This window comes from Macaca fascicularis, chromosome 4 (assembly GCF_037993035.2).
Source record: "Macaca fascicularis isolate 582-1 chromosome 4, T2T-MFA8v1.1".
Lineage (NCBI taxonomy): Eukaryota > Metazoa > Chordata > Mammalia > Primates > Cercopithecidae > Macaca > Macaca fascicularis.
This window is the reverse complement of record NC_088378.1, coordinates 112,844,855-112,865,600: the sequence shown is the minus strand read 5'-3', so window position 1 is coordinate 112,865,600 and position 20,746 is coordinate 112,844,855. Positions and strand designations below refer to the sequence as shown.

At 34.4% G+C, this 20,746-nt stretch overlaps 1 protein-coding gene across 23 annotated transcripts in view; it reads right to left on the bottom strand.

The window, feature by feature from the left end:
- The window catches only part of KHDRBS2 (KH RNA binding domain containing, signal transduction associated 2), a 634,276-nt gene that overhangs the window by 387,099 nt on the left and 226,431 nt on the right, over positions 1 to 20,746 (bottom strand). For all 23 annotated transcript variants that reach the window (XR_010586373.2, XR_012434458.1, XR_012434459.1 and 20 more), the window contains exon 3: positions 12,128 to 12,244. Coding sequence is in view for 2 of the 23 variants with exons in the window: in XM_045391082.3 (XP_045247017.2) it covers positions 12,128 to 12,244 (117 nt within the window). In the remaining 21 variants the exon portion in view is untranslated. The remainder of the gene's footprint in view (positions 1 to 12,127; positions 12,245 to 20,746) is intronic.

Below are 20,746 nucleotides of genomic sequence, written 5' to 3'. Positions count from 1 at the left end.
GAGTTTCAGGTCAGGAAGCATTCACCACTAGCTGAATGAATGACTTGGACCTTAAGGAATTATCAATGGAAATATCAATGGTAGTCTGACAGTACACACCATGTGCCAGTGGTGGCAGTGGCCATGGGTAAGGCTCCTCTGCCTTTGGAAAGAGGGGAGAAGAGTAAGAAGAAATATATCTTGTGGTTTGTGTCAGCTCAGCCACAGTACAAGAGAACACCAGGTAGACTTACAAGGTTTTTGACTCTAGTGCCAGGCTACCAGTTGATAGTTATGCACCCACTTGGGGTCTGGGGGTCATCACCACCCAGAAGGGAAGGACACAGACCTGGTGAGCTTTGCCACCTGCTGATTATAGAACCCCAGAGCCTTGAGCAAACATAGTCAGTAGCCAAAAAGTGGTTATAGAAGGCCATAGGCAAGATCTAGCACCTTACGCTTCGAGTTTGACCCCACATAGTCATAGTGGTGGTAGCCACAGGGGTGCTTGTGTCACTCCAATCTCAGCTTTAGGTGGTTTAGAAGAGAGACAGAGATTCTGCATGTTTGGGAGAAAGTAAAGGAAGAGAACAAGAGTCTCTGCCAGGTAATCCAGAGAATTCTCCTGGATCTGTTCCAAGACCATTGTGATTGTTAATACTTCGTGTCAACTTGATTGGATTGAAGGATACAAAGTATTGATCCTAGGTGTGACAGGGTGCTGCCAAAGGAGATTAACATTTGAGTCAGTGGGGGGGAAGGCAGATCCACCCTTAATCTGGGTAGGAACAATCTAATCAGCTGCCAGCGCAGCTAGAATATAAGCAGGCAGAAAAATGTGAAAAGAGAGTTTGGCCTAGTCTCCTAGACTATATCTTTCTCCCATGCTGGATGCTTCCTGCCCTCGTACACTGGACTTGAAGTTCTTCAGTTTCAGAACTCAGACTGGCTCTGCTTTCTCCTCAGCCTGCAGATGGCCTATTGTGGGACCTTGTGATCATGTGAGTTAATACTTAATAAACTCATATATATATAAACACACACACACCCCCATATATACACACATATATATACATAAACTTAATAAACTCACATATATATTCATATATATATGAATATGTAAATATATTTCATTAATTCTGTTCCTCTAGAGAACCCTGACTAATAAAACCATCAAGATGGTACCTCGATGAGTCTGCAAGAACCACAGTATTATAGGGCTTGGGGTACCCACAAAAACAGAAAAAACTTATATCACAAAATCCAAGTATTTTCAAATATCTGGAAAGCATTCCCAAGAAGGACAGGTACAAACCAACCCAGATAGTGAAGATTATAATATATACCTAACTCTTCAGTGCCCAGACACCAAAGAATATCTACTATCATCAACACCATCTAGGAAAATGTGACTTCACCAAATAAACTAAATAAGGAACCAAAGATCAATCCTGGAGAAACAGAGATATGTGACCTTTCAGACAGAGAATTCAAAATAGCAGTGTTGAGGAAACTCAATGAAATTCAACATAACACAGAAAAGGAATTCAGAATTCTATCAGATTAATTTAACAAGGGATTGAAATAATGAAAATGAATCAGGCAGAATTCTGGAGTTGAAAAAATGCAACTGGCATACTAAAGAATACATCAGTCTTCTAATAGCAAAATAGATTAAGCAGAAGAAATAATTAGTGAGCTTGAGCACAGGTTATTTGAAAATACCCAAACAGAGGAGACAAAAGAAAAGAGAATAAAAACAAACAACCACAACCATAGGTTCTAGAAAACATCTTCAAAAAGGCAAAATGTTATTGGTCTTAGGAGGAGGTACAGAAAGCGATAAGGGTATAGTTTATTCAAGGGCATTATAACAGAGAACTTTCCAAACCTAGAGGAAGATATAAATATTCAAATACAAGAAGGTTATATAACACCAAACAGATTTAACCAAAAGAAGACTACCTGAAGGCATTTAATAATTAACTCCCAAAGATCAAGAATAAAGTAAAGCTACTAAAGCAGCAAGATAAAATAAACAAATAACATACAATGGAGCTCAAATACATCTGGCTACAGACTTTTCAGTGGGAATCATATAGGCCAGAAGAGATTGGCATAACCTATTTGAAGTGCTGAAGGGAAAACATTTTTACCCTATAAGAGTATATCTTCAAATATGAAGGGGAAATAATGACTTTCCAAGACAAACAAAAGGGAGGCTGAGGCAGGAGAATTGCTTGAACCCATCATCAAGAGAGCAGAAATAATTGAAATTGAAATGAAGAAAATTATATGAAATGTCCGTGAAATAAAAAGTTGGTTTTTTGAAAAGTTAAAAACAAATTGACAAACCTTCAGCCAGAATAATTAAGCAAAAAATATATATTTATATATTTAAATATATCGATATATTTATATATTTAAATATATGTATACATATATTTATATATTATAAAATATATATTTATATGTTTAAATATATTTATATATATAATAAATTAATTAATTTATTAATATATGCATCCTGGAAGTGCATAAAACACTGTCCTGCTGCAAAAAAAAAAATCAAGTGGTGCAATTGATTGCGTTTATAGCAAAATATGTAAATTTGTATTTGTATCCTGGCATTTCATTTTCCTCAGTGTTTTTGACTTCCCTCTTGGTGAACCCATATACCCAGAAAACAAAAGTAAACTCTGCAGTGCTGTTGTTGATTAGATTGAGAAGCTGCTGATTTTTTTTTTTCTTTTTTGGTTTTTCTTTGAGCTCTGTTTAGTGTCATTAACTAAAGCCAGAAAACAGTTTTCTGCTGTTTAACAATGATTGTGAAGAGCCCAAACAAATTTTCAAGCATTCATGACAACTCTATTCAACTAAGGAATGATTCAGATATTTATGACTGATAAAAATAGATTACTATTCAACTTTTGAATGACTTGTGAATTTAAAAAACTGGTAGGAAAATAGAACACTGTCAAATAAACATCACTGCAACTAATGAAATTCAGAATCTAAATTAGTGCTGATGATGCACTTGAGTTAAGTGCAGAATTTTTCTCATTAACATTCCCACTCTGGGCCCATTATCCTCTTAACTGTACCTCCAAATTCCCCAAGCTGTACTAGAACAAGTTGTCCAAGTTTCTCTTTAAAAAACATGGCTTATATTGTGGTCATTTCAACTATTAAAATAAACATTTAACGGAATCTTTCAAAAAACATACAAATAATAACAACAACAATCTTTGCATTGAAGATTTTTCTATGAGATTAAATATCATTATTATTTTGCTTTTTCAATAACCATTCCCACAGGGTTTGACATTAAAATTATCCATTAATTAATAATGTATTATATGTACAACAAGCAAAATAAAGCTATTTAAGTAAATGTTCTTTCTAATATTCAATTCTATTAAAACAGTAACTTATTAATATGGGTCTTTGCTTTGGTTATTGAATTTGTAGGCAAAGCAAAGATAGAATCCAGTATAAAATATTAAGTAAATTTTAATATTTTTAAAAAGTAAAATATGCAATGCAGAACTTGAGAAATTATACATGCTCTAGATTTGCTTGCTATACAACTATGGGTGTTTTATACAACTATGGATGTTTTAATCAGTGCTTTCTATTAAATAAAATAACATGTACATATCTATATAGATACACAGGCAAACATACAAACACACACGCACGTGCACACACACACACCCCTCTAGAAATTATCAGTCTGCACTGATCACCATTAGAGGACAGCAGATATATATATATATATATAACATATGTATTTATACAATTATATATTTATAATCATATATTATATTATACATACATATATAATATATGTATATTAAATTATACATATATTATATATAAATAATTTCATATAATTTTGAATTTCATTCAAAATTCATATATATCTATGATGTATGGAGAGAGAGATTATCCGCTAAATAATATGTATGTGGTACTAAATATATATATGTGTATATATTAATAGAATACAAATACATCTTTCTAAACAAAATTGCCTTTGGATTCTCTCATTTTTCTCTAATATAACAATCTGATCTAAGTAAATCATGTCAATGGGTACATATATTCCCAGTAATCTTGGTCTAGGTGTTGCATAAACTGATCTCATATCTAAATTCTTCCTTCAATAAAATGAGAAATGACTAATGATGTAACAAACTCAGTTAACAGTCTCCTCACAAAAACACCATATTGAACATTTTGTTGACCAAGACAAATCTTTAACAATCTAAAATATTCAAAAGGAGGGACTAAGTAATAAAAACTCTCCCAGTCTTGGTCTGAGGCAGTACTTTCTGTGTGGTGCCATTTACTTTCCCTTTTGGGATCCATCTAGCATCCCTGATAAAATGCTAGAACACTTGCTTTGTGAAGTTGTAGTAAAATTAAGAAGACTTACAGAGAAATTGGAATCACCTGCCCAATTAACCTTGGGTCTTGTGACATTAAGTCAGACATCCAAAAACAGAAAGACTTTAAACCACCTTTATGACTAACCTAATGTTTTTAAAACTAGAGCTTTCTATTTTTGATGTCTAGTATCTCATAAAAAGTCTCTACCAAGAAGAAATGTTTAAATTGCCTCTCTTGGCAGCCTTTTCTTTGACAAGTTTTAAACAAAATGTTGACATGCGCTTCAATTATTTGATGGTGGGAGAGGCAAATTCAAAATAAGTTGTAAATACAATACAATAAAAAACAAAACAGAACAAAACTAAACTAAAAACAAACACCCAACACACACACATGCACGCATGCACACGCATGCACGCACACATCCCTCTAGAAATGATCAATCTGTGCTTATCGCCATTAGAAGGCAGCAGAAATGCAAAAAGAGAATATAATTTTACATATAAAGTAGTAGTAATGTGTTCGAGTTATTTATTGTTGCATAACTAACCATGATACATTTAGTCGTCTAAAATAATGATTTTAATATTATTATTATGTACATGGTTTCTGTGGGTCAGAAATTTAGGTAGTGTACCATGAATATAGCTTGCATCTCTGCTCCAGGATTTTTTGGGCCATGGATAGGAAGACTTGAGCAGCTGATCACTCAAATGGCTAAGGACTGGAATTATTTGGAGAATTCCTTACTCGCATGTGTAAACCCTGCACTAAGATGACTCAAAGGCTGGACTGAAGTAGGACTGCCCACTGGCACCTATACATGGCCTTTCGATGTAATTTTGGCTTTCTTCACAGTAAGCAGCATCAGGATTTTCAGAATCTTTGCAAGGCAGCTTTAAACTCCAAGAGAGTGTTTCTGCAAATGAGAAAGAAGGTGCACAGCTTCTTCCAATATAGCCCCGAAAATCACGAACCACCATTACTCTCTGCATTCTATTGGTTACAAGCAAGTCACTGAAACTATTCAGATTCAAGGGGAAGAGAAATGGACCCTATTCATCTCTCTCTAAGAGAAATGTCAAATAATTTGCAACCATTTTCAAAAGTTCCACAGAATGTGAAATCTAAAATATTCTCCAGAATATTTTATGTTTTGGTTATATATATTGGTTATATTGCATTTGTACTTTTACTATAATATTTTTAGGCTGAGCACAGTGGCTCACACTTGTAATCCCAGCACTTTCTGAGGCTGAGGCGGGTGGATCACCCGAGATCAGGAGTTCAAAACCAGCCTGGCCCACATGGCGAAACCCCGTCTCTACTAAGTATATGAAAATTAGCAGGGCATGGTCGTGGGCGCCTGTAATCCCAGCTACTTGGAAGTCTGAGGCAGGAGAATCGCTTGAACCCACAAGGTGGAGGTTGCAGTGAGCCGAGATCATGCCACTTCACTCTAGCCTGAGCAGCAAGAGTGAGATTCCGTCTCAATAAAAAAAGAAAAAAAAAATTCAGATCAGCATAAAGCTTATGACCAAAAATAATAGACCATCCTCAGTGGTAGAAAGGAACTTCATCATTATAATTCTGGTTTATAAAATGTAAAATGTCTAAAAATTTCTATTTTCATACATTCTTTTTTAATAGCTTAATAAATAAAAATGTCTTGCAATATGGTAGGAGAGACCCTGATTCTGTGATTCCCTCATTTCACTCTTCTAGGGAAATAAGAGCACAGTACAAATAATGAGTGACAAGTGACAATGAGGACAAGCTATTATACAAGTAGCATTAATAAAATGTTTTCTGTGTATGAAACTTGGTTTATGGCTGTGACATTAGGTCCCTGAAAGTTTCCAAGGAGCAGGTCTTAATTACAAAAATTAAAAGGAATTTGTCTAGATGTGAATAAAATCAGATGAGAGAAATTAATGATTTAAGATAATACATAACTTTGATTCAAAATTCATAAAACATTACTACCTCATACTCTGTCATTGAAGCTTATGAAGAAATAGAGCCCAGATAACTTTATGGCTTTATTTTTTTTTTTTTCATTCTAAGGTCACAGGCACACTACACTGAATGATAAATTATTCATACATCAAAAGATGAAGATGCTAATTTGAAAAATTGTCTCACAAATATAATGATATATTTCACTCTTCAACTCAAACCTAATTAGTTTAATTATTTGGTCATGTATATTCCAAATATAACACATACTGAAATAATCTATTGGTTCAACATGCAACATAAGTTTCACTGTATTCCCACAAATATATATATTTTAACACAATGTTTCTTATCACAAGAGTTATGGTTCAGGTGGGATCTTTCAGTCTGTTACTCCTACTCTAAAATTCAAATCAGAGAAACAGAAAAGTTGATTGAATCAAATATAAACAAAATTCCACGTATCTGTATTTTATAATATTCTGCTTATGTTTCACAAACAAATGATATTTAAGCAAGTTATTATGCTGATTCCTTTAACTGTGCTGGAAGTCAAAATGAGTTAGCCATTCTTTTCTTCAGAAGGCCAGTTGAGAAAGAAATGTTGTTGATCTGCTGTGCAGTTCATTAGAGGCACAGCTAAAATGAAAGTCAGGGTGTCTGGGCTCTTGATTTTGTAGGATTATAAACTGCTTTGGTGTTCAAGATATTACAACGTTGAAACAGGAGTGTATGTAACACAGCCTGACTGACAAGGAGTGAGCATGACTTCACTCCTTCAGGATTTGAGAGACTATCACGCTGTTTGATGTTAGGCAGAGCCCAGAAGCCAGATGAGAGACGGCTGTTACTAGGTTCACACCCACATTGCCCACTAGGCAGCCACATCTCTTTGAAGGTTTTTTGTTGATTTTATTGTTGATGAAAATCAATTTGCCATGAAATCAGAAAGAATTTACTAAAGTAGTCATCACAAAATGCAGAAGCAATATTATAAAATAGAAACTGCATGTTATTACTGCATCAAAGACAGAAAAGCTTGCCTTGAGAAGTATTACATATTTTTCAAATAAAAGTCCACCAAACAGCACTGTACTTTTAACACAGAATCATGAGACTGCTTTAATACCCCATTTCGTAATTTCAGCCAAGCTTATTAACAGAAATGCCAAAATACCTGGCATTACAACATAATTTATTCACAACATGTCCATTTGTGATTTCCATTTAAGGACAATAGGTTAGTCTAAGAAATTTGCTTTCAAGCTTTCCTATTTTCCTTACTCTTGTCTGGGTGTCTTCAGGTGTTGTCTGATTTTCTGTAACTCCTCTAGCCCTTTCTCTTAGAGATAATATGTTCGTTTGCCACTGTTTTCAAAAATAAGCTTGTAGAACCACTGCTTCCTCTGTTCTCCTTCACCAGTCTTTGCCATCAACACCACCAAAAATAGCAACACTCTATCTGAAGCTACAGTAAGTTACCCTGAAGATTGCTCAGAAGCAACTGCCAGTGAAACCGGCAGCTGTGTGGTTGTTTAGAACCAGCTGGCCATATGGTGTATGAAGACTTAGGCTTTAAAGAACTTTCTAAATTGCTAGTTAATTTCCTGAGGTATTTTGAAATATTGCATACATACTGTATATTTTCCTTTCTAGATTTCTCTAAGAATACTTTTTCTTCTCACAATTTAAAATGTAGCTTCTGTGAAAGCATTCCTGGCTGGTCTTAAGTAGGATGTGAGTTCATATGTTGTGGGATCTGACCAATACAGGAAAGAAATCATGACTGTATGGTAGGATTTTGCTACTGGTGCTACCTTGAGTATTACTATATTTTACTTTGTTTTGTTTTCTTTTTCTGCTTTCAGATTTATTGGCTAGGTATAACTAAACAGACTTCGGCTGAGGCAGGAGGATCACTTGAATCCAGGAGTTCAGGACCAGCCTGGGCAACAAAATGAGACTCCATCTCTACAAAAAATAAAATAAAATTAGCTGGGTGTGGTGGTGTTCACCTGCGGTCCCAGATACTTGGGAGGCTGAGGTGGAAATATCACTCGAGCCCTGAGCCTGGCGGTGGGTCAAAGTTGCAGTGAGCTGTGATTGCACCACAATAGAACCACTGCACTCCACCCTGGGCAACAGAAGGAGACACTGTCAAAAAAAGACATACATCATGTAGTACCTTAGCAGCATACCCAACATAGAAAAGCAATCTGCATTATCATGTCTTAGAAAGGTGAAGCAAACATGTTATTAAACAGTATATTCTGCAAAGTCACCTAACTGTGAAACCACAGAGAAGAGTGCTGGCCCAGACCTTGTAAAGCACACAAGGAGCCCCTCATGTGGCTTCGGTTATTTAGTTTTTCTGTTGGATAAAAAGATTGGCAGTTGCATGTTGAACTTCTTAACACTTGCTGATCTAAATTTTAAACATGGCTAATCTTTGTAAAGTCAGGCAAAGTTGAGAAGAGGGTTGTGAGAGGCCTGACTGAAGTTTGGTCAAGGAGAGTCCTTGTCAACATACATACCCATACATATTTGTATGTATATGTGTGTCCTTGGACATATTACATTTCAATGCCTGTTACATCCACATTGACATGTTGAGTAGGTAAATATATAAATTTAGAATCTAGCACTTAAGGGGGAGACTGGAGGCTGGACATAAATTTGAGGTTCAGAGCACATTAGTGCTATAAGAATATGGAGGAAACAAAGAAATCTGAAGACTAAGTCTGGGCTTGGAGGTCTGGAACAGGAGGATCCAGTCACAGAGCTGAGGAGGGGAACAATAAAGAATGAAGTCGAGCCAGTGATCGCAAATAACTTTTCGGGAGTTTTACTATAAAGAAATCAGATGGTAGCCAAAGGGCAATAAGTAGAGTTATTAAATGAATATATGGCTATAGTTATTATAATAGTTTTAGATATAGCTATGGTTGTACATAAAGTACAGATTCTCCCTCAGGGCTTTCACACTTGGCATTCTCTCTCCTTTTTGATATTTCTGTTTGGCTCGTTCTCATCTTCCAGTGTTCTTTCTAACTCATCACTGTACCAAAATTTGCTCCCATCACAACTAACTTCTGTTCCCTCCTTCTGTTTCATTTAAATCAATAAAAGTTATCAATTCTTTTTTTTTTTTTTTGAGACGGAGTCTCGCTCTGTCGCCCAGGCTGGAGTGCAGTGGCCGGATCTCAGCTCACTGCAAGCTCCGCCTCCCGGGTTTACGCCATTCTCCTGCCTCAGCCTCCCGAGTAGCTGGGACTACAGGCACCTGCCACCTCGCCCGGCTAGATTTTTTGTATTTTTAGTAGAGACAGGGTTTCACTGTGTTAACCAGGATGGTCTCGATCTCCTGACCTCGTGATCCGCCCGTCTTGGCCTCCCAAAGTGCTGGGATTACAGGCTTGAGCCACCGCGCCCAGCCTCAATTTTTAAAAGTATAAAATTTATTCATGCATTTATTATCTGTCTTTCCCATTGGAATGTAAACTCTAAGAGAGTAAAACCTTGCATTCATTAATATAAACTAGAACTGTGAATTACACAAAATATGTTCAATAAATAATTAAAGCATGAATATATGCCAGTTTGTATGGTTGTATGTATGCACACATACACACTTTTATTGCACAATCTCATGTGATTTATTTAATAATTAGAAAAAAATATGTAAAATCTTCTTTCCTGTTCATGTCCTGATGCAAAGAGGCAAAATAACAGCATCATAATCAATAATTTACTAAGGATTTATTTTTTATTTTAATCAAGTGTTTACTAAGGTAAATTTTTCATATCCATGCCTGTGATTTTATTTCAGCTAGGTGTCCAATACTTCAGAAAGTTAAGACCTTATCATTCAAAAGCAAGCAAGTGGAACAACAACAACAATAAAAAACGAATGAAAAAAAGGCCTTATCTAGATTCTAAAAAATATTTTGCAATGCAATATATTATTATTATTTAATATGTTTATTTTATTTAATTTGGTAAAAAGTGAAAACACTCAAATCATAGTCAAACATGATGGATCACGCAAAGAGTATTAAGAAACTGAATTGTAAGTAACAGGTAATATGAGTAAATTAAACCTAATGGAATCTTAATAGAAGCAAATTTGTTTCCTATTGGATTTTCCAGTACTTTTGCTGGTAGCTAACATGCTCATAGGGAAAAATAAATCTAGTTTAAAACTTTATGAACAGGAAAAAATGTACAAATATATGAGAATAGAAAATATGTATCCATCTGTTTTAAAAGATATAGAAATACCACATGGAGATTCTGCATGTGCAAAGCTAACTAGAACAGTTCTCCATCCTGGAGATAAACAGATACAATAAAATGTGTTAAGTGATAAAAGAGGACTTAGGAGTTCAGGGAAGCCATGCTGGGGAGACGATGACAAACTTAAATCTTAAAGAATGTGTGAGACTATAAGAACGCACAGTATGAAATTTATAATATAACAGCATGAAGTATTTGGGAAATTCATAACAAAAACAGTATTAAAGAATAGATGAAAGTACAGGCATAGATTATTATGTGTCATTTTCTCCTCCTATATAAAGAAAATCTAAACTTGTGGCAGAGACAAAAGCTTATCTCATGTCTAGATGCTGGTGCGCTCACCTCTTAAATACTTACAATATTTAAGTGTCGTCGGAGATATCTAGAGGCATGAGGGTTGGCAAGATGTTGCTGAAATTGTACACAGTATAGAGTAATCAAAAGTTATCCCAAAGAAAGGGCTAGTAAAAATCATTCCTTCTGTGACTTTCTACAGTTGACTATTGAACCATTCTGAGAAAGCACCCAAATAGAGTTTTGCCCAGACTCCTAATGTAGACTTATTACAGTGAAGATACCTTATGTATGATACATTCACCAGTTCAGTGACATTTCACCCTATAAATTTCCTCATTTAATATGTCTCATTAACACAGATACAGGACTCTTGAGCAATTTTCTAAGGATTCTTATAGTCAAAAATAAATATTTGAACATTTCATTCTCCATAATAACATTACCAAGTCATAAGTGTGTGGCCTGGTCAAATGATATTACCAAACACATCCAGCCTTTCCCAGTGAATTCTCAAAGATCCTTTTGGAATAAATCTCTACAAATTGTCATTTCTCCCAAACACTGAATTCTAACACCGAGAAAATTGCTAACACTTTATAAAATAAGAAATAATGTAGTTCAGATGTGAAATAAATCATTTCAAACATCAAATTTGATATATCTCTTAGCTTATTGTTCTTTTGGGGGTCAGGTGAGTTGTTTAATATCATTGAAACATTTCAAGAAATAAGCAGGATTCTTTTAGATTTCAGGTAAGTATTTGAAATTGCTTCAGGTAAGATGATCCAAGTGAAATAGAGCAGAGAGATTAAATGAGAGAATGATACAATGGATGTGATTAGGTGATATGATTGAAGAAAGAAAAAGGAACCAGCCGGGGAATTAAAGAAAATGAACACAGACATATAGAAACATCCTACAGAGGACACAGAAAAAGTGAAACGATTTGATAGCAACCTACACAAAGGACTAAAGAAAATGAAAATACAGAATATACTTCTGAAAAGAAAAAGAAGGGAGGCCAATAATTGATTTTTAGGAAGACAGCAGAGATAGCAGAAAGTGGCACAGGGTGATCCCAGGAGACGGAAATCACAGGAAATGGTGAAAGAGCAGTTCAGGCATGCTTGTAAATTTGGCCATCAGTGTTGTAGGTAACCTCCTGAATGTGTTAAATATCAGATTCAAAGTTCAGTACCTTGGCTTTATCTCTCATTGATCCTTTGCCCAGGATAGACATTTTAGCACCTGTTTCTTCTTGTAGCCTCTTCAAGGAGTTTCCTCTTGGTCCAAGCAATTTCCCCACAAAATTGAACTAGGAAACAAAATCAATAGAATGTCTGTTTTAAGGTACAATAAAGTGATTATTTGCACCAAGAATAATTGATGGGTTATAGGTTTTTCAAACTTTACCACTGAGAAGAGAGTCATGCCATAAACACACACACACACACCCCCCAAACCATTTCAGATATCTAATCTAACACTCATTTTAAAAGCTATATCTCTTCTTAAAACAATGCCTAAGTCAAAAGTATGTTGAAAATATCATTTACATATATAATCAAATGAATCATTTATTAAGGAAAGAAATTAAGGAGAATCATGTTGGTTTACAGAATTTCTAAAGGCTTCTTCTCTCAAATTATATTATTGAAATAAGAGATGATTTTAACATAAGTCTATAAACCTGCAAAATTGTAAAAGTTTGCAATCAATATTTTAAAATTGATATTTAAATTGATATCTAAAATAAAATTTGATATTCAAGTTTGTTAGGCATTGTCTGGTGTCCATAACTTTCTATTACAACTTTCATAATCAGGAATAAAGGGACTCAATTATTCTTCAATCTTACATTGTCTCTATTAAAGAGTTGTTTTAGGATTAGTAAATAAAATATGTGAGCATATAAAAGTTTAAAAACAGTACTTATAAAGCATATATACAAAACACTTTGTCTAAATGAAAAATTCTAGGGTTCCACACAATTTGCTTAATCATCTTGAAACATGAATAAGAGCAAGTGAACTAAGAGCAGTTATGAAAGCATTTATGTTAGCTACTAAAGGAACATTACCAAACTGAATGACCAAGGTAATAATTTGTGCTATAATTCGTTGAATAAATTAAAAAATACAAAGAACATAGAATGCACCAAAAACTATCTTGGGAACACAAAGAACAATGATAAGCATGACTAAGTAAAATTGCTTTTTATATCAGATTTTTCCCTCCCTCCCTCTCTCTCTCTCTCTCTTTTTCTTTCTTTTCTTTCTTTCTTCCCTTTCTTCCTTTCTTTCTTTCGCCATAATCCCTCAGTAAGAAATACACCACAGTTAATGATATAAAACTCAGGTTTTTTTCCCCAAGTCCAGGATAAAAAGACAGATATCTGTTCTTACCACATTTATTCAATTTTGTCCTGGAGTATGGATTGTTGTATGTATAGGTAAATAGACATGGGATAGTATAATGCCCAAAAAGACTATACATAGGTGGTTGATTTATTTTCAGCAAAAGTGCCAAAGCAACCAAATTTGAAAAGTAAAGTGTTTTCAACAAATGGTACTGAAACAATTAAATATCTGTATGAAAAAGAAGGAAAACAAAAAACAACCTTTCACGACCTCTTTCACACTTAGGCAAACCTTATTTTGAGAGTGATCATAGAACTATATGTGACAACTAAAATTATAAAGATTCTAAGAAGCAAGCATTAGAAAAACCTTTGTGAACCTAGGCTAGGAAGAGATTACTTAACGAAGAAGCAAAGAACACTAAAAAAAAAAAAATCCCTAATGACTAATGATGATGAGCTTTTTTTCATATGTTTGTTGGTCGCATAAATGTCATCTTTTGAGAAGTGTCTGCTCATATACTTCACCCATTTTTTGATGATATTTCTTTTTTCTTATAAATTTGTCTTTTATATTCCTTGCAGATTCTGGATATTAGAACTTTGTCAGACAGGTAGATTGCAAAGATGTTCTCTCGTTCTGTAGGTTGCCTGTTCACTCTGATGATAGTACCATCTTATGCCAGTTAGAATGGCAATTATTAAAAAGTCAGGAAACAACAGATGTTGGTGAGACTGTGAAGTTTAGGAAAGCTTTTACACTGTTGGTGGGAGTGTGAATTAGCTCAACCACTGTGGAAGACAGTGTGGTGATTCTGCAAGGATCTAGAACCAGATATACCACTTGACCCAGCAATCCCATTACTGGGTATACACCCAAAAGACTGCAAAGCATTCTACTATAAAGACACATGCACACATATGTTTATTGAAGCACTGTTTACAATAGAAAAGACTTGGAACCAACCCAAATGCCCATCAATGAGAGACTGGATAAAGAAAATATGGCAGCACATATACACCATGGAATGCTATACAGCCATAAAAAAGGATGAGTTCATGTCCTTTGCAGGGACATGGTTGAAGCTGGAAACCATCATTCTCAGCAAACTAACATAGGAACAGAAAACCAAACACTGCATGCTCTCACTCATAAGTGGGAGTTGAACAATGAGAACACATGGACACAGGGAGGGGACCATCACATACCAGGGCCTGTGGGGGTAAGGGGAGGAATATCATTAGGAGAAATGCTTAATGGAGATGATGGGTTGATGAGTGCAGCAAACCACCATGGCATGTGTATACGTATACCTAGGTAACAAACCTGCAGATTCTGCACATGTATCCCAGAACTTAAAGTAAAAAAAAAAAAAAAAAAAAAAAAAAAAAAGATGAGAAAAAAAAAATTCCTTCTGATGCAAACACTCATTTAAATATTGAATAGATAAGCCACAGGCTGAGAGAAAACACTCCTTACTTCTGAAAAATGATTAATACCTATAATCTATAAAGAACTCCATCAAATCAATGGTAAATCACACACACACATATACACATACCTCGGAATGGCTAAAACTAAAAGAAAACTCATGGTATATGCTGAAGAAGATGTGGAATTACTAGTGCAATTGCTGTTGGCAATTTAAAATGATACAGCAGTATCATTTTAAGATTTGGCAGTTATTTATAAAGTTAAACATACAGTTCCACTATGATCCAGTAATTCAACTGCTCAGTATTTATCCAAGGGAATTAAAAACATATGTTCATAAAAACAACTTGCACGTGAATGTTCATGACATTTTATTCACAATCACCATTAAGCCAAATGTAAACAAGTGCTCGTCCTAGAAGAACGGATAAACAAGTTTATACATAAACAGAAAGGAACTAGCCACTGATTGACATAACAACCTGGGTATATCTAACAGACATTTGAGAAGCCAGATATAAAAGAATACATCATGTTAGATTCCACTATTACAAAATTCTAGCAGCAAAAATAATATATGGTGTTAGAGTTCATAAGAGTGGTTGTATGCTGGGAACAGAGCCTGGTGTTGAACTGGCTGGAAAGTGGCATGAAGGAAACATCTGGGGTGACAGAATTGCTCTATATTTGTTGGAGGTAGAGGTATACTTTTATTAAAATTTATCAAGCTGCACTCTTAGGAACTATTATTTCATTGTATGCAAATAGCATTTCAATTGAGAATGTGAAAAACAAAATGAAAGAATAAAAACTCATGTAAAAATATTTTTGAAATAACATCAGAGTTTCTGTTACTACATTTAGGTCTCATCCATTTTGGGTTAATTTTTGCATATGATATATGATAAAGGTCCAATTTCATTCTTTTGCATATAGAAATCCAGCTTTTTTTTTTAGCACAATTTATTGCAAAGATTGTTCTTTCCTCATTGTGTTCTATTGGTGCCCTTGTAAAAAAAAAAAATCAGTCCACTGTATATGTTTAGATTTATTTCTGAGAAAACATAGGTTCAAAACCTCTGAAGGTTGGCCTTGGTAAAGAATTTTTGGATGTCATACCAAAAGGTCAAGCCACAAAAGCAAAAACAAATAAACGGGACTACATTAAACTAAAAAGCCCCTTCACAGTAAAGGAAACAATCACCAAACCGAAACAGCAGCCTCTGGAATTGGGAAAAAAAATATTTGCAAAGCACACATCTACTAAGGGGTTATTATTCAAAATTTATAATGAATTAAAACAATTCAATGGAAGAAAAACATTTAAAAATGGGCAAAAGATCTGAATAGACACTTAATAAAAGAAATCATAAAAATAAACAACAGGTATATGAAAAGATGCTCAACATCATTAATCAAGAAAATGCAAATCAAAACCACTATGAGATACCACTTCACACTTATCAGGATGGCTGTTTCAAAAAAGTCAAAAGATATCAAATTTTGACATGAGTGAGAAGAAAAGGGTAGACTGCCCATGGGAATGTAGATTGGTATATCCATTACAGAAAATTCTATGAAGGTTTCTAAATAAATTAAAAATAGAACTACTATATGACCCAACAATCCCTCTCCTGGGCATATAACCAAAGGAAATAAAAGTCACCTTGTGAGGATACCTGCACTTTAATGTTTATTGTAGCATTATTCATGATACTAAAGATATGGAAACAATCTAAGCGTCCACTGACAGACAAATGGAAAAAGAAACAATATAGTGGAATATTATTCAGCCTGAAAAACAATGAGAACTTGCCATTTTTGCCACAATGTGGATGAGCTTGGAGGACAATATGTTAAGTGAAATAAGCCAGACACATAAAGAAAAATATGGATGATCTCATTTATATATGGAATCTGAAAAAAAATACTGAGAAAATGCAACCGTTTACCAGGGTTGGGGTGGAAATAAGGAGATGTAAGTCAGAGGATAAAATGTAGGAGATAGGTAGGATGAACAAGTCTAGAGACAGAGTATACACTGGCAGTCCTCAACCTTTTTGGCACCAGGGACCAGTTGCATGGAAGACAATTTTTCCACTGGTGGGGGTGGAGGAGGGTGGGGGTGTTTTGAAATGGAACTGTCCACCTCAGATGATCTAGCATTAGATTCTCATAAGGAACACACAGGCTAGATCCCTTGCATGCGCAGTTCACAATAGGGTTCCATTTCTGTGAGAATCTAATGCCAGGGTTGATCTGACAGGAGGTGGAACTCAGGCGTTAATGCTGGCTTGCTAGCTGCTCACCTCCTGCTATGTGGCCTGGTTCCTAACAGGTCACAGACCAGTACAGGTCTGCAGCCCAGGGACTGGGGACCCCTGGTGTACACCATGTAGACTATAGGTAATAAAATTGTTCTGTATTTGGATTTCATCCTAAATAAGTAGATTTTGGCTGCACTTGCCAAAAAACTAAAAAAAAAAAATGGGTAACTGTGAGATAATGGATATGTCAGTTTACTTCACTACAGTAAACATTTTGCTCTCTGTATGTATCCCATTACATCATGTTGTATACCTTAAATATATACAATAAAATGTATTAAAAAATAAAATCTGCATAAAATCATAATGAAATGTACTACAAAGAAATACCAGTCCCATTAGTTGCACAAAGGGACCTCTTTAGTCTTATAGGAAATATATCATTCCAATCTATGCGCCAGAGAAAAAAAATGGAGAAATATCCAATAACTCAACAGGAGAATATAACCTTCATACCAAAACCAAATCAGAAAAGGAAATATACAGACCAAAGCCACTCATTAAAGAAAAAAAAAATAACATGAAAAAACCCACTTGGCAAAATAGTAGCATAGCCAAGGCCTGTTGTATGTACAAAATACATCATGATTGAGTTGTATTGATTGATGACAGAAAAACATCAAACTCAAAAATACCAAATCATCCAAAGTGGTATCTCCACCAAGAATGCTTAAGACTATGAAAAGAGAAAATTTCACACAATCCCGGCTAAGGACAGGTTATTGACAGAATATGTGGTACCTACTTTCAGAATTTTCTATTCTCTGCCTTGATTCTTGTGACACATTTCCCAACACTTCTATTTCAATAGTCATTTTATTTCTAAGCAATAATCAAATTGAAACCAAACTGTGAAGCTGCAAAAGAATCATGTCCTTAAATTCTTTTACATACTCTAACTATTAAAATAGAACATGAAGAGCCAGTAGAATGAAGATGTTGTATAATCAGAAACTGAGTTTCACAAAGTGAGAGAAAGTTAGCTTTTATGAGCTTTTATGAGCAACATTAACAATAAAAAAGTATTTTAAGTAAGCAACCTTTCTTTTAACATGTGTGTTGTAAAATTTATAAAAGTACAATCTACCATTTGTCCTTGCTCAAAAGTATTTACTTGTCACAGTTTAAGTCTATTTATGTGATTCTATCCCTTCCACAATTTCTGGAGTTTTTGGAGACAACACTCTGGAAAGGCTCAGAAGGCTTTCATGGAAAACCATGAAAGATCAGATACCATTTCTATGTGAGAGAAAGCATTAGGAGTAATCACAAAGCTGGTTACATATTTCTGATGCTGTTCTTAGTTCTTGGAAATTTATTTTAAGATAAACTGAAACTAGTCAACACAAAAGTTGTTCTAATAAGATTTTTTCCATCTACTTTCAACCTATGCTCAGTTCCCCTTCAAACAAAACCAATTGACATAATCATGACAGGTGAATTATCAGTTCACAGTCAGCAATTGGTTCTAACCTCTTCTTAAAAGTAAACCTCTTTTGAAGACAGAAAACAAATCAAACACTACACACCAGTGTCTTTAATATTTAACGATAATTTAGTAACTTAGGAATGTCTAAGATTCTTAAGGCTTAACAGAGTGAGTACAGCTGTGTTTTCAGTGGATTAAGTATCTTCAAATAATTTCCAGGTATTTTATTCACATGTGTGTTAAGACAATTAAATTTGTATAAGTCAAATTCATTTATGCTTGTCATTAAACAGTTGTTTTATAATAACATGTCTATTAAAAAAAGTCTTTTGGGTAATTTTAATCATTTTTGACTTTTTTTCTAAAAGCAAATATTTAAATTGTGTTACAAGTAAAATAAACCAAAATAACGTATTTCAATGGATTTGAAAAGCAACAAAACATAATTGGTGGCAAAACAAGTGCTTATCATAAGTGTCAGGCCATTTTAAGAAAAATATTTTAGAGACATTTTAAAGATAGTTTAGCCAAGAACAGTTTAAAATTAAGTCACATCAATAATATTCGGCATATACATTTTAAAATTCTTCATGATATTATTTCATTAATACTCACATTAAAAAAACCGTTTCTTTTTTTACACATGGCATTTTTCTGGTCACATGTTTATAAACTAATTCCATCAACTCTGTGCTTTCTCTAAGAAGATAGGCAATCCACCTACTCTTATTTCACTTTGTGTGGGCACTGAAACTGTATCTGCTATGTGATGCAAGGCCAGTGTTTCTCACTGGCATCACCTGTGAGCAATTCCTGACCTGCCAGTCTTTCCTGCAGAGAGAAGGCTTCATTTTTCATTTAATACAGCTGTTCTTGAATTCCTTCATTTCTTGACACTCAAATTCCTTTTCTCCTAACACTTGAAAATATTGGAATGCTACTTTCATGTCCATCACATTCCTGATTTGGGAATGGATCCCCTTTTTAATCAGTAGGAATTCACAGAGCAACTGTTCTGTGCTTTGGGAACTCAACATTAAATCATACTTTAGTGCTCTATCCTTGTGTTTGTTGCCATTAAAACAAATTAAAGCTATTTGGGGCAGATTGCACTAAGTGGGACCATAGTCACAGATCAAAAATATTCTTCTTGTATAAATAGAGAGGAAATGACAACACTTCAGGTATTCATAGTAGCAATCATCAAAAAACATTGGTGAGCAAGGGACTGAAGTTTTACTAGAATAGAGTAGAACATTGTTTTATTCTACTACGAAAACATCAAGCTATGCCTGTAAAATTAATTTCATTTGGAATTTACAGAGGTTTCTACCAAAGAAAACTAATTCTAATGTAGCAAAATAGACAATGATGAGTATTGAAGAAAACAGAGAAGAAAAGCAGAGTGATTTAGAATTAACCATTAAAGTGAATATCAATATATTACCACAAATATAATTTTATTCAATAGATATATTTATATAAAATAAAATATTTATGTAAAATGCATATAAAAATCAATTCAGTCACTCACTAGTAACCACATTTTCTTAACACCTGAGACTCAGTAAATTTATGAAAGAACCAAACGTAAATACCTCTTTCAGAAAACTTAGAACTCCACTGAGGGGAAAGGGGCTGTACATAAACAATTAAATTGTAGTTTAAACAAAAAACTAATAGTGCCATAGAAGAAGTACAGATTAAGTGCTATGAGAATTCAAAGGAAGAAAAAATTTATTTCCATATAGAAAAGTTAGAAAGTTTTTTTGTGTGTTGAGCACTGAGCACTGAATAGGGAGCTTGAAGCTGGGCATGGAAAAAGGCAGTGACAGACACAAGTTCCAAAAAGGGAAAACATATGGGACAGATGCAGTGAAGCAGGAAAAAGCTAAAGATGGCAGAGCCCACTAGAAGTTGCTTGGTGTAAGCTCAATAAATGATAATGGGAACATGAAGCAGAATGATGACCACAGAAGAAAGAAAAGGAGATAAGGTGAGACTGAGGAAGTACCCTCAATAAGACATGGTAATTTATTATATTAAGTTGGAGGGAATATGAAGAGAGTAGTGTGAAGCAGTAATCAAAATAAATTCTAATCACAGGTGATTGGAAAGGTAGTGTACCATTAATACAATTACGGAATATAGGAACAAAAATGTTGGAGAAAAAATTGGAGTATATTCAATTTCAGATGCCTTCCAAGTGAAGAAACCTAGCAGTCATGTATGGGTAGACCTTGAGAGAGAAATCTGAGATGAAAATA